At 33.7% G+C, this 16003-nt stretch overlaps 2 protein-coding genes across 2 annotated transcripts in view; both read left to right on the top strand.

The window, feature by feature from the left end:
- The window catches only part of LOC137407025 (glutamate receptor 4-like), a 35159-nt gene extending 23181 nt beyond the window's left edge, over window positions 1-11978 (top strand). The window contains exons 16-19 of the mRNA XM_068093629.1: window positions 515-620; window positions 1576-1716; window positions 5067-5135; window positions 11886-11978. Coding sequence (XP_067949730.1) covers window positions 515-620; window positions 1576-1716; window positions 5067-5135; window positions 11886-11978 — 409 coding nt within the window. The remainder of the gene's footprint in view (window positions 1-514; window positions 621-1575; window positions 1717-5066; window positions 5136-11885) is intronic.
- Window positions 11979-12065: 87 nt separating this feature from the next.
- LOC137407024 (glutamate receptor 2-like) overlaps window positions 12066-16003 on the top strand; it is a 52812-nt gene continuing 48874 nt past the window's right edge. The window contains exons 1-2 of the mRNA XM_068093628.1: window positions 12066-12192; window positions 14615-14767. Of these exons, the coding sequence (XP_067949729.1) occupies window positions 12066-12192; window positions 14615-14767 (280 nt within the window). The remainder of the gene's footprint in view (window positions 12193-14614; window positions 14768-16003) is intronic.

The following is a 16003-nucleotide window of genomic DNA, read 5'->3' as shown; positions in this document are numbered from 1 at the left end:
GGTATCAGGTTACTATGGCAGTGTATAAAAACAGGTTGCTATGGCAGTGTATCAAAAGTATCAGGTTAATATGACAGTGTATCAAAAGTATCAGGTTGATATGACAGTGTATCAAAAGTATCAGGTTGATATGACAGTGTACCAAAAGTATCAGGCTGATATGAAAGTGTATCAAAAGTATCAGGTTGATATGAAAGTGTATCAAAAGTATCAGGTTGATATGACAGTGTACCAAAAGTATCAGGCTGATATGAAAGTGTATCAAAAGTATCAGGTTGATATGACAGTGTATCAAAAGTATCAGGTTGATATGACAGTGTATCAAAAGTATCAGGTTGCTATGGCAGCGTATGAAAAATATCAGGTTGCTTTGTCAGTGTGCTGTAGCAAAGTTACCATAGACATGCTGTGCGTTAGCTAGATTACTACTACTAAGTCATGCCATGTACAGACAGAGGGATGTTTGAGAGACGCTTTATGCAAGGGTTGGTAAGCATGGATATGTGTTATACAGGCATCAGGTTACTTTGGCAATATTGAAGATGCTAGAGAGTGGTGAGCTAACCAAACTGGAGCAAACGTGGTGGTATGACAAGGGACAGTGCACTAATGATGAAGGGGTAAGCATCGTACTCTCGGCTTTGGTAATTGGGCGTGATTGCATCACTTCCTGCGTCCTTGCAGGAAAGTCTTATAGTGCCTCTTTCCCCAATTTTTCTCAGCTATGAACTAGATTAGATAGCAAGCAGAAGGATTTTGCATGGGCCAGAGTCTACCTAATGATTGGAAGTATTTGTTTGAGATCAATAAACACATCATTCATGAGTGATTAGCAAACGGATTGTTTCTCATTACCCTAACTGCGCTCTAAGTAGGCAGTAAAAGTCAAACATGGTTTAAAAAGTTCTCATAATCACTGTGTTTATGGCTTTTAGTTCACGTCTATTTTTTTCAGGAGGTATAAAACTTTGGACATTTTTCTGAAAGAAAAATACTAAACACTTGCATTTGCACTGTATGGGTGATAAATGTCTGAAGTAGTGCAACAAATACTTTGAGTTCGTACAATCTTTACGAACCACGTCTTTAGTAACCCCGTCTTTAGTTAGTACTTCTTTAGTTAGCGTGTCTTTACTCAGTACTTCTTTAGTTGGTATGGTTTTTTAAGTTTAAATTATTTTTATATCGCGCTCAAGTTTCATTCAGAATCATATTATTTTAATGATAAAGTATATTTGATGTAAACTGCAAAAAGAAAATGCCCTATCACAGATAGAAAATTTCTGTTTTTATTCACAGTAAAATTTAATTTTTATAAAAAGAGTTTGTGTAAAGATACTAAGACATTGGCTCACTCAGAAATTTTAAATTTAGTCACTCACAACAGTTATTCAACTACACATTTATTTGCCTAGCTGGTTCCAGCAATATGAGTAAAATATAAACTGAGAACTAGCATGGTCTGTACTGTTACTATCATACACCGACAGCAAGTAATTGATATCATATAACTATAAAACAAGTTTAACAGCTGACCACTATGGATATCATAACAACTGGTGCTTGTGCTTGTAGAAAAGTGCCATGAAGGCAGCTCTGTCTCTTAGCAACGTCGCTGGAGTCTTCTACATTCTGATTGGTGGACTCTTGATTGCCATGTTCTGCGCTCTGTTAGAGTTTGTTGTGAAGTCCGTTCAAGATGCTAAAAGGTTCAAGGTCAGTGTAACTTTTATATTTAATGGTGAGGGTAAAGTTTTCAAAATATAATCATACATCATTGTTAGAATTTTTCAAACAAATCTTAGTCCTAATACAGGTAGGCTTTGTTTAACAAAGTACTTAGTCAACGACAACTCAGAGCAATGACAGACTTTCAAACTGCTTCAATAGTCAACAGTATAGTAACAACACAGTTGTAATTGTAACTACATGTTTTCGCATCCATTCGATAAGTTGGCTAAAGCTAAGGCAGTGCAGTTAATGTCTCCCCATTTCTTGCACAGCGTCTTCCCATGTTAGTCATATACATGTACTTCCTAGGATTATATCTGTACGTAGTGTTTGTTGTGGAAGTCAGTGCTGACTAGCCACTTGCAAGTGGGTTCTGCGTACAAGTTCTCTTATAACCGAATAAGTAATAGCTCTCATGCACAACTGTTATTGTTGCAAGCAAGGTGTCGGGTGAATAATGGCTCTTTATTTACACAAGCTCTATAAGCATGGAAATATAGAACAATTAGATACAATTCACTACAATCAAGTGTAATGCTGAAATGAGTTACAAATAACAAATACTCAAACGGTTACACTTGTAAATGTAAGAATGTTAAGATATATGTATGTTACAAAGATATACAAAGCTGCACAAAGGTAGGTTAATGTTACCACGCTGTTCTTAATGAAGATTAAGACCGTAACTCTCAGTCCTTAGTTCTGTCATTCGTAATCTGTATTGCTAGCTCTGTGCTCTTTGTTCTCCTCACTAAGGTATGTTCTCTTGTTGCATATCCTTACCCTTTCCTGCTTAACACTGGAGCACCTTTGCTTATATAGCAAGGACTGGGTGTTAATCTATGGGCTTTCTGTGCAAGCTGGCTTTTGGGCTAATCCGAGAATGGTTGAACACTTGTGATAATTAGAGAAAGCTCAGCTCAGTAAATCCATTACAGTTTTCAAGTTCAATACTCTTATATCTCCTCAAATGTCAGCAAAATAAAATAAATATTTTGCAATATATACAGGTGTTATGCTGTATTATACAATAAAAGAAGAAATGCTGGAATTTAAAAAAATTTGCACATAGTGGTAGCACACTATCATACTTATTGTCGAATGATGATGAAGTGACTATGCCTATTCACTTTTAATATTTTAATTTAGCCTGGGTTTTTAAAGCATTGAAATTTATGACTAAAATATTAAATAATAGTTTAATATTGTACTAGAACAGTAAATAAGGCTTTAATTAACGTATAAAGAAAAAAAATTAAAAGATAATATATTGCCAAATGGTGACGAAAGGCCTGACCCATTTATTGACCTATTTAGTGACGTATTTATTTATTGGCGGGTTTTCTGAAACGAATTACTGCCGTTAAATGAGGACAGCTGTGGTAACTTTAAACATGACTTCTCTGATACCATATCTTTGGTTACCAACACCACTATATTTGAGTGAAATGCAATTAAAAATGCAAAATACACATAAACTTAGGCTTATATGACTCAGAAGACACGTACAACAGATTAAAAATTTCTGTTTTGTAATAGTAAAGCTCTTAATGAAAACTTTGTTATCTGTTTTGAGCTTATCATTTGCTAATATGTGTTGTATGAATTACTTTGGTTCTGTAATAGCAATTGTATAACTAGCCTTTCACTTTCAGTTTGTTTGGTAGTAGTATGAGTTCCTAGATATAATTACTTCAAAGTTATTTTTGAAAAGAAAGGTTTCATATTCAACTCTAAAGCTCCAGATTTCCATGATGCAATTGATTTTATTTTGCACTTATCAAAAGATGCACTTAACAATTGTATAGCTAATTCTTTTAATATTTTGTCAAAAGAGATAAGATGTACACCCGAGGCTAGTAGTTTCAGGTCTTACTTGTTTACAGGTTTGTTTTTGCATTTATGACAGCATATGGCAATACCTTTTGTATTTATTTAGGTATTTTTGTGGCATCGTATGTAAAACATTTTTTTATTAAAATGATTAAGGACTGCCCAATAAAAGTACATATATTGGCTCTCATGCCATTCAAACTGTACATGATGAAAATGCATATTTAAAGATTATATGTTATTAATGTAACCTTGTACACGTACTAAGTATCTAGAACTTAAAAGATATTTTTAACATCCTATATAACGGTAGACCGTAAAAGATTTTTACTCACCTTTTTCTTAACTACTGAATAGTGCTTGCTTAGACTCGCTAGTGCTGTAGCATTTCAGTGGTCAATTACTGGGAGGGTGCTGAATGATTTACTCGTACATATCATGCTGCCCTTGCATTCAGGTTGAACAAACTGTTATGAGTACTCGCGTGTGACCTTCATTACATTTTGAACAATAGTCGCTAAAACCTAAACACATTGCTCATAGTTGTATATCAACTGACTCATCACAACGATCCAGTTATTTGTAGAGGTCATGACATGATCATGGAAATGAAGCTAATAGATATATCTATATCTTAAGAAGCGACAATCACAGCTTGAAGCAATACAATGCCTTTTAAATAACTTTTGTTTTGCATAATTTAGCTTAAACATATCATTTTAGTATTAGAAGTTCATGTCTGATTTAGGCAGACAATGTGTAAAGCTTATGCGCCTGCATCTCATTTAACTGGAAAAAATGCTGAACTTTTGGTTTATCATCACTCAAGCCACAACTTTTTACCTAGCCCATTATTGATAGGTATTGGTGATATTAGCTTCAGTGATTACCATTATCAAACACCTATTTTTGATATTTATAGGCTTTTGGAAGGTACCAGCCTGAATTGATGTAAATCACTCTATTGTATCAGTCTATTTATTCAATAGAAGTACAACCTCTTTTGTTTTTGAGGTCCTAAAACTATTTATCATTTAAATTTTTGTTTTGCTTTTTCTGATCAAACCACATTTACTAATATCAAGTGAAAATCCCAAAATCTATTGCAAACTTGATTTGTGGATGGAATTGCTCATTGAAAAAGGGAATTTATATGCATATAACTTTTATTGGCCATCCCAATAAGAGTTATATTTTATTTCTATTACATGCTAAAACAAAAATCAGAAGAGTCAAGAATTATTGAGTGAGTTGAACAAAAGTATTTTAAAAGTTGGCAATCTAATAGTTTTAGAAGGTAATAAATACCTTTTTACTGATGTTATAGGCATTGGTACTGAATCGATTAGTTCATGCTTTCTTTGTGGGGTTGAAAACAACTTACAGTAATTTGCCTTTATAATGACTGTAAATTATTATTAGGAAAAAACAACCTTTTGATAGACTTCATCTAGTTTCAAATGCTTTTTCTTTTCAGTTTTTCTCACTACTTATGTTTACAGAAAAGCTTCAGAGAAGCAATGAAGTCTAAGGCTAGACTATCAATTGCGGGAGAAAGTGATGACAGCCCCGTAAGTATTTAGTAATTGCTATGTTTTGCAAACTGTCTAACACAGACCTGTGCTGGTTGCTACTATGTTATAATTATAGTACATTTGCCACATCTGCGCACAGTAAAAGGTAGTTATGAGTAATCACTGTGGATAATTGTGCCATGAGGGAGCAAAGTGACCTTGTGGTATAGTGGTAGCATTTGTGTCTTTGAATCTGATGCCCTAGGTTGGATTCTTGTGAAAGGCTACCTTTTTTCCTAAAACTCTTAACATGGTTTTGAACAGACTGACAAACACGGCTCTTTTTATAGCAAAGATTTGCGTCTTTCCTTCAAATGAATTCTCATTTGCTTTACTTGCGAAAAATAAGTAGTCATTAAAAAAGCCCAGGGGCACTTACATGTATTTTGCAAACACCTATTAAGTTTTAAAAACAGACACTTACGCACGGTTATCATTTAGGCCAACATTGACAACATGTTTTTAATTTACAGTATTACTACTTGCCAAAGCCTGCTTACAGACTGTCTGTTGATCCTCCTTCTGGAAGCTAAACCATTTAGATTCAGATGCTGTCTATGGCTTATAAAGAACACAATGCTGCTGTAAAGACTGCATCAGAACAAGCTTGCTAAAATTTAATGAAATAGGGTTTTTTGGACAAAAGTTGTTGTAATCAAACTATCTATAAGTTAGTATTAGTTTTAGTGTATCTCTTTTTTGTTATAACTGAAACATCAACAAATAATTTTCATTATGGAACAAATTACTCTGCATTAGTAAGACTGGGTAGACTGAGTAGACAACTCTTGTAACACAATTTGCATTCATAAAACAGTCATTTTATTTAATAATTTAGTTGTTCTTTTTTCATGTTTATTGATCAACAAAATTTATCTGTTTATTGCTGTTTTGTGCTTCTTCATTTTTGAGCCAAATTAACTAACACGCCATTTATGATGCTTTCTTATTTATTTACAAATAAAAAATAATAAATCATTGACTAGAACTTAAACGATACAACTGTATTGTACAATAAAAGCGGTATAACATTAAATAATACATTCTTGATGTAGCTATGTTATTATCCACTAAGCAACATTATATTATACTAGAAATTCCCTTGTCATGCAGCCCACGACCAAAGTGATATTGGAAAAAAGAAAAGGTACTGATAGTTGAGAAATGCAATATTAGCAGTCAAATAGCACTGTGGTGCAATGGGATAACTGCAATGGTAGCTGTATTGTACTTGGTGTGGGTGTTATTATATACAACAAATAGCAATAGTGAAAGGAAAAGATTATATGTTTATATCTTCCCCTGCAATAGGAGAAATGCAATATTAGAAGTAAAATGCACTGATATTATTAGAATAACCAATATTATTAATATAGTATTACAGTAATAATAGAAAGCCAATGCACAATTTTGTTTACATTTCAAAATGTCATAGCAACCAATATCAAGAAGTTGTGATATTTATCTAGATTTGTAGAAAATCTATTTAACAAAATTATTTAGAAAAAATAATAACAGTAACATATTGCCCAACATTGGTCACTATATACTTCGATCTTGTAAATTCGAATGATTATTCTTATAATTAAATCTTATAAAATCGAATAATTATTCTTATAATTAAACATCGTAATAATCTTATAAGATTCGTTGGAAAAATATCATCGTCATCCCCTTTACTTTCCCTGCTTTGGACATCAGTTGGAAAGCCAAAGTACTCATTATAAGTGTCTAAAATGTCAGTTACTTTAAAATCGGCAAAAAAGAAACGATTACTTTTCAGTATTTCTACGTTTGTTACAGAAACCTTCGGCGATTGGACAATGCCATAGACTGGTGAAATGTGCACCTTTTTCTTGTGAAATGCACACGACAATGATTCTACTCTCTGTCGCATGGCCTCATCGGCGTTCCGTTGGCCGGTCTTAACTTCGATAAAAATAAGGCTTGTCATTGTTTTAACAACGATTTTAGGCCAAAATAATCTATCTATTTATGTATAATCCTATCAGATGGGTAAGGTTTAGGATATTGTCCACAAATTTCAAAGACTTGGCAATCAAAAGGTTATCAACTAAACCTAGACAATGCCTACATTTACTAAAAGTTAACAAAGTGATGAATCCAACTACACCATAATCTACAATGTATGTTGTGAATGTTCATTACATACACTATCTTTGACCATATATCATGGAAAGACAATTTCGTAAAAAATTTTATTGTTACTGACATTACCTTTGCCTACATAGGAGTTGTAGGCAAAGGTAGTGTCCTTCCCTTGAAGGGGGTTTCACAGAATCCAGCAAGACTAAGTGTGAAGAACATCTGCAAAAAACTTTTAAGAGTTATCTTAATTATTTTTCATTTTTTGCAGTTTTATTCGAAACCGACCAAGTTGAAAATAAGGAGAAAAAACAAATTAATAATATTTGAGTGTACCGACTGCACTAGATGAACGCAAACAGAGAATTACAGTAAATTAATATTATTATTAAGTAACATAATACCAACTAACAGGCCATTGATGTAGTTGTACTATTTAGAACAAGGTAGTATAATGATCACTAACATTTTACTGATAAATTTGTGTTATTCGCAATTAAGTAACATAGCATCAACTAACATGCCATTGATGTTATTGTGCTCTTTACAACTGAGTAGCCTAATATTTATCTAGTTGTGAGACTACAGGAGCTATTTTAAAACATTCTCAGAGCATGTGTTTACTTTTAGAACAGTCGACAAAAAAGGACTTAGGAACTACAAAGTTATTTTGACAGGAAGTGTGATGATGGCCTAATTTTACCCGACTTTAGCAACGTCGCATTTTCCAACTCTTATTCTATTTTTTATGGTTACGGTGGAACGTCGGTTTGCAATTATAATTCAACCAATGTTGGTGGTCGAGCACCTGTTTGTTCAAAACCTTAAAATTATTTTCTCATAAGAAAAAATGGTATTTGAATTCGTTTTTATCCTAATGAAAGTAACGCAAATATTAAAAATATTAATATGTAATTCTAAAATTAAAAAAAAACATGTGTCTTTTTTTAAACTCATTATTATTATCAAGAGCCAAAGCAACGCAAAAAAGTAGAAAACTGGCCAAAAATACTTGAATGAACTGTTGTAAAGGAAACTGCTGGTTTTCTTTACCCTTCACAAGGCAATCAAATAACAACACTGCGTAATATATATATATATATATATATATATATATATATATATATATATCATGTCGCAGGTGTTGTGTATAGAAGTCTGTGTGATGAGTATGGCCTTAATAAACCACAACACTGGTGGGAAGCTCCTGGTAAGGTCAATGAAAATGACCGCACTAAGATTCTCTGGGACTTCTACATCCGGACTGACAAGCATGTCCTAGCAAACCAACCAGATATAGTGGTGGTGGACAAGGAGAGCAAGAGGGCTACTATAATAGATATAGCAGTACCCAATGACTACAATATAGCCAGCAAAGAAAAAGAAAAGGTAGAGAATATCTCCCTCTCTCCCTCTTGGAGAAGAGATTGAAAAATGCTGGGATGTAAGAACAACGGTAATCCCAGTAGTCATTGGGGCACTGGGCGCAATAACACCGGCGCATAAAATGTGGCTTGCCCAAATACCGACAGAAATCAACTCAGGTGAGTTGCAGAAAATTTCGTTGTTGGGAACAGCTAAGATCTTGAGGCGAATGCTCAAACTCCCACGTCTCTGGTAGGAGACCCGAGTTAGAGCAGAAATTACCACCCATACGGGTTAACAGGGATGAGGAAACAATTTATATATATATATATATATATATATATATATGTATATATATATGTATATATATATATATATATATATATATATATATATATATATATATATACAGTCAAACATGGATAACTCGAACTTCAAGGGACCGAGCAAAAGTGTTCGAATTATCAGAGCATTCAAGTTATCAGAGCACTGTCACAAGTCCATATATTTACTTATTTATTAGTAGATACATGTACATATACAAACTATAATATAAATCAAAAGCACAAATGGCTTGTTTCAAATTAAATGCTTCTAATGTAAAGTTTAAAACGTTTTCATGAAAAAGTATAGATTTTTCTATCACTTGAGATTGGTTTGTTGTTTGAGGTGATGTTATTGCCAGGACGTTTTTCAGATTGACATTGGCAAAACTTGATCGTTGTTGAAATGCTCAAAAGAAAAGACATTTTTTTCTTTTGGGATTTTACCCACCATCAATTTTGCCGTTTTTTCTTGAAGTTTATGCAGATTACTTTACCTGGAATTCGTTAAGAGCAACACTCCGAGGCAGTTCAATTAGAAGTTTTACGAGGTTTTACGGTACATTCTATATCACTCACGCTTTTTTAATAGATACTTATTGAATGTACACACGTATTCTGTGTTTAGGTCAAACGATGAATAGTTTTTTGTAGCTCAGACAACGTATACGTTTAATTACAACATTTTTTAAGACGTTTTAAACATTCAACATTCCGACGTTGATTCAACACGGAATCAACGTCGGAAAACTATTCATCACGGGCTAGCCGAGTCACGCACTCAAGGATTTTCGCCACGCACATACAAAACAACATGCGATTTTTGTTTTGTATGTGCGTGGCGAAAATTCTTGCGCGCGTGACCCGGCTAGCCCGTGCTATTCATCGTATCGCTGTATAAATCAAATTTCACCAAACTTTTAGAAAAGTCGTTGACAAAAATATTTTGCCGATGGTGGTAATAACGACGCTTATGAATTACGAAAAGATGAAGTTTACCTCTATGGCTTTGAATAAAGTGATTTTCTAAAGCGAAAACAACCGTTTCGGTAGCTGTTGGGCAAAAAAACAGTTCGAATTAACAGTGTTGAATTCGAGTTATCTATAGCAATTTATCATTACGTGGGAACGGACCAAAGGAAATGTTCGAATTAACCATTTTTTCGAGCTATCCGTGGACGAGTTATCCATGTTTGACTGTATATATATATATATATATATATTAACTAAAAGCAAGTGCAAAAGCATATAAAAAGAGAACTCTACACTAAAAACCTAAAAGATTATTAGTGGAGTATGAAATATTTGAAAAATTATTGCGAAAAAAGTAAACTTTTAGTATTTGCGTTACAAATTTGTTTCGTGCGGAGCACTCATCAGCCGCGATTGTACTAAAATGAAAAGCTTTACTGAATGTGCCAAAATATCAGAAATGGGCTCGCTGTGGTAATCATCTAATTCAGTGCTAAGTGTAACCGAAAAGATAACTCCTAGCATGTCTGCAATTAGAAGTCAATTCATTTCTTTTATTTAATGTGCCTAAGTGTGGTTTGCATATTATGAAGTATTTTTCAAGTAAACATAATTTGCATCGTTTTGTTTTGTTTGTGTATGGTTGTGCTTGAGCTAGTATTTTCCATGTTATGTTGTATGTTGAGTTGCTTTCTTTTAACTTCCAAATGTGCTTGCTCAATTCTGTGTGGTGTTGTTTGTTTCTGTGGTTAAACGAGGCTTTATGGTTACTGTATCTAGTTTTAAATTCGGTTGAGCAAAGTCCTATGTAGGTTGCTACGTGATTGTTTGTGTTGTTGCTTACTGTTGCTTGATATATCACATTTTTGGCTCTGCATTTTCCTTCCAAAGGGCAGTTGTTCTTTTGTCTGCAGTTGCAACTTTTTTCGTTGTCTTCTCTTTGTAGTGTACTGGTTTTATTAAGGGTTTTGTTGCTCCCATCAATGATTGTTTTTATGTTTGGCATTACTGAGTAGCTCAGTTTTAAGGTTTGTCTATTAAATACTGTTTGGAGTGGGTGTTTCTTTGGGAAGCATGTTGTAACTATGCTGAAGAACTTTTGTCCGATATTGGTTGCAACATTGGCGCTGAATGGTGGGTTGTACCATGTGATTTTTCTTTGTCTGTTACGTTTTTTAGGTTTTTTCATGTTGGTTTCATATTGTAGTTTGCTGTTGTATCCACTTTTGTGGAGTGCTTCTTGGTATGGTCGTACTGTGCTGTTAAATTGTTGTTCATCTGATGAAAGTGCGTTTAGTCGTTTGTTTATGTTGTCTGGTAAGTTTTTCAATATGGAAGGTAGATGGTTGCTTTGTTTGTGCACATATAGTACTGTGTTGCCTGGTTTTTGGAAAAGCTTGAAGCTGCCATCTTGTAAATTTAAAGTTACGTCAAGAAAGTTCACTGATCGTTTGTTCGCCTCAATAGTAATTTTCAAGTTGTTCTTATTAAATATGTTGCATATCAGTTTCTTTGTTCTCTCTATAGCTTGTGGTGTACCCTTGCAAACCGCAAGTCCGTCGTCTCTGTATAGTCCAATGCTGCAAGTCAATTCTTTGGGTATTTGAGTCAGTAAGTAAGTCCCTACTAATTCACAAGTCTCCGCTCCGTCGTAGCTACCCATAGTCACGTCAAACAATTTATTAGAGTTCTTCTTTGACCAGGCCGTGTCGTTGTGAAATACAAGCGTGTATGTATGTATATATATATATATATATATATATATATATATATATATATATATATATATATACATGCATGACACTAAAGGTGCATACATGCAGAGAACGTGTGCGCTACATCTCTGACTTTCGAATGTTATCTCCTCCCTTTTTATATTTTTAGTTTTAGCTTGGGCTCCACCCCTTTACTTTGTTCTTTTACACGGGCGTTCTCTCAATTCCTCAGTTTCCTTTCTTGGTCCCTCGGTCTCCTCTCTTAGTCCATTGGCTTGCACTCAGTAGCTCGAGCTCCTCTCGGTGGCCGCGCCTGTCTTTGTCTCTTGCAGGCTCCGTCCTGCAACTGTGGTGACTAAAAGGTTTATTATTATTACGGCCCTGGTCTCTAGGCTCTCCTGTTCCACTCTGTACATAATATTCCGATAATCATCTACGTCAAATAGATGCTTACCAATTGGTCTGAAAGTGTGGAAGAGTGTAGTCAGCTTGACTCGCTTTTCTTATTCGCACTCAAGGTTCTTCAGCTTGACTTTGCTAATTTGAGCACCAAAAATATGCTTGAATTTAGAGGTATTTGTTACTTGAGTTTGTAGGTTAAGCACAGAATTGTTCAAGGAAGAAGGAGCAAGAGCATCAAGGTTTTAATAAACCAAATAGGTCAATCGCCCTATTTTTAGAATAGTCTTTAAAAAGGAGACAACAACTACAAAATTATTTTGTACGATATATGATGATGGCCTGATCTGACCCGACTTCAACAATGTTACATGTTATAACTCTTGTTTTATTCTCTCTAGTTACTAGAAATTCCAATCGCATTCAAGTTAGTGCTTAATTAGTGTGAAGCTGACAGTCTGTAGCTTATTGATTAGTCATATGCGTGATCTTAGTTGGGAAAGTTAACTTGATTACCTACGCTTGTACAGGTTCTTCCGACACTAACAATGACAGCTAGTCATACTTATAGCACACTTGACATGCTAAACAGAGTTAGAACCACTCTGTGTAAATATATTACAGTTAATCATGTCATCATAGCAAAGAATGAGCTATGAAGCACTGCTGATTCTTGTCATTAGCTATTTGTTACGGCAAGAGAAAGAGCATGGTGTCACATTGGAAAGCATTGTTTGGGATTATAGCACTTTCTGGTCTATTTGTTCAGCCTTCATTCCAGCAAACAAAATTTTATACAGGTAATTCATTTTAAAATGTCTAAGCTTACTTAATTTTTTATCTAAAGATCTTGTTAGGACTATTTAGGGAACATAATAACCACTAACATTTTACTGGTGAGTTGGTGTTATTCATAGTTAGGTAACATAATATCAACTAACATGCCATCGATGTAGTTGTACTAAGTTGTACTAAGTACTAGTTGTACTATTTAGGGCAAGGAAATATAATAATCACTAACATTTTACTGATGAATTTGTGCTGTTTACAATGAGATAAAACCATATAAATTAACACGCTGTTAATGTTATTGTGCTCTCTACAACTGAGAAGCTTAATGTTTATCTAGCTGTAAGATTACAAGAGCAGTTTTGAAAAAAATGCTTAGAGTATCTGTTTACTTTTAGATTAGTTACTAGGAGTAAAACTTGTGGTGTACGGCATTTTCCTTTCTAATCAGCTATTTCAAAAGTTGGTATTTAAAAGGCTGGTTGTCAAAAATTAGAGAATTTTCGAAGCAAATATTGTTTGAGGTCTGGTGGAAGGCTTATAGCATATACTTGTGAAGTTTTGATGAAATCAGCTACAAATGTAGAAAAGCATAGAGGCTACACAGACAAACACAATAAAAAATGAGATTTATTAATATAAATAAAATGCACTTTTTATTTTGTTACAAAATAAATACGTAGGTAGTTTCTATAGAATGGCAATATGGCAGCATAAATGATTAGTTGCTTTGTGTGCATGTAATGTGTCTGTTGTTTAAGCACATTGTTTATACATGCAGCATTTATCAAGGCTATTTTGGCTTGGTTTTTATCTTAGCATCAGCTCTACTGTTTTACATTCATTTGTCACCATTGACTTTATGATGAACAACGTTGCTTTATCCACACTTTGTCACTAAGCCATCTCTATCATTGCCAGTGAGAATGTAGTAAAACTAATAAAATTCTCAGCCGACGATAGATATTCGTTCACCAGCTCAATTTTACTGTACAAAGTGTATGTCATCTGAGGATACCCTCAGAATGAGTACTCATTCATTGATCTCTTAGCTTCTTGATTGTACACTGTTCACTTTTACTAGTTTACAATACACTTACATGTTTCACTGATTTTGCAACTTTTACCCCGCTATTGACCTGTTGAGTTTACTTCTCTTGTTCCTTCTCTGCTGTTTATGGCCACCAATTCTCATGGGAATATCAGACTACTTAATAAACATGTAAACTTGTAAAATTCCTAACTTTCCTAGGTTACTTCTCATTATTGCAGCAGGAGTCAAAAACCCTGTCTTTAATTATTTTTGGTCAGCTGTTAAATCCTCCACACAGTTTTAGATATACAGAAAATTTTACTCGATGAAAATGTACTTGCTTGAGTGGGAGCAAAGCTATAATCACAGTCAAATAACAGCACCACGTGTTAAGTAGCAAAGATATATATTTCATAAATATATATATCTACATGCATGACACTAAAGGTACATACATGCAGAGAGCGTGTGCGCTGCAAATCTGACTTTAGAACGATATCTTCTCCCTTTTTACATTTTGAGTTTTAGCTAAAATTATTTGACTAAAACTATTGTGAGTAGGAAGGTTCTTTAAAACAATGAAATAACTATGTTTAAAATCATTAGCACACTCACATAAAGACAGCTATGTTTCTGTCTTGTTATGTATAACAGATATCGCCGCAAATAGTGATGATGTTACACCTTCGTTCTTATCTTCTTCCTCCTTATATTTTGACAAACTCCTGTCAGGTGCAAAATGTTAAACATATTATACTATGTATTTGATGATAGGTCTGATCACTGGGCTGACACCTAGAGGCGAGGAGATATCCAATGTCTACTCTAATATATCGGCCTACTATTCTCCCAGTAATTTGAAAGTTGTTTTGAATACCATAAAAGAAAAGGTGACAGCTGATGATGTCCTAAACTATCGGCGTAATAGTAAGTAAGGAAATGACTTGATATGTTTCTGATTCAGTCGACACTTCTTAATGTTATCCACTTAAGAAATGCTTATCAATTCTTGTTAGTTTTATGATCAGTCGTTTGATATAATATTGTTACACTATTAAAGCACAAAACACAAATTTGCATAAGTCAAGTACATATTAGCAAAAAATCAGATCCAAATTACTGCTTCATTTTTGTTATATTGAGCTGTCATCTTATTGAATTAAATTTAATGCTATATCTTTTTGCCTTCAGCACTCTATCATATTAGAAATTGTCAAGACATATAATAATGTAAAAACTCATAGCCTGCTGAAACAATAGCTGAATATGTAAGTACTACACCTCTTTGTTAATATAGAGGAGTATTTGGAAGCAAATCTAGATTTTTGATTAAAAAAGCTAACTTCAGCTTATTTGTAGCTTTTAACAACATTTAACAATGACTGTATTTGCACTAAATAGTTTAGCTTGAGGTATAGAGAGTTTAAGTTAAGGCATAGAGAGTTTTAGGTGAGTCGTAGAAAGTTTAAGTTGAAGTATAGAGAGTTTAAGTTGAAGCATAGAGAGTTTAAGTTAAGGTATGGAGATTTTAAGTTGAGTCAAAGAGAGTTTAACTTGAGGTATAGACAGTTTAAGCTGAGGTATAAAGAGTTTAGGTTGAGTCATAAAGAGTTTAAGTTGAAGTATAGAGAGTTTAAGTTGAGGTATAGATAGTTTAAGTTGAGGTATAGAGAGTTTAAGTTGAAGCATAGAGAGTTTAAGTTAAGGTATGGAGATTTTAAGTTGAGTCATAGAGAGTTTAACTTGAGGTATAGAAAGTTGAAGTTGAAGTTTAAAAAGTTTAAGTCGAGTCATAAAGAGTTCAAGTTTAGGTATAGAAAGTTTAAGTTGAGGTATAGAGGGTTTAAGTTGGGGCATAAAGAGTTTAATTTAAATGAAATAAAATTCAAGTAGTCATATATAAAGTAGAGATTGTAGAGCTCTTTGATTACAATTGTTTCTGCATCTGCATGTATACTTTGTTTAACTTTAATTTTCAGTGTCAGGCATGTTCACATTTTAAAGTTTTTTGCACGATTTTATAATATTGCATGCTTAGTACACTTTCAGCAACAATAAACTTATGCAAATAGTAAGGCAGTTTGCATGAAGTGTTCAAAGAGCTACACATGTTACACTGAAGTCTTTTTAATTTATCAAGCTTAAACAAACAGTTCTCTATAT

This window comes from Watersipora subatra, chromosome 10, assembly GCF_963576615.1.
Source record: "Watersipora subatra chromosome 10, tzWatSuba1.1, whole genome shotgun sequence".
Taxonomy (NCBI): domain Eukaryota; kingdom Metazoa; phylum Bryozoa; class Gymnolaemata; order Cheilostomatida; family Watersiporidae; genus Watersipora; species Watersipora subatra.
The sequence above is the reverse complement of the archived record's forward strand: the minus strand, read 5'-3'. Positions and strand labels throughout refer to the sequence as shown.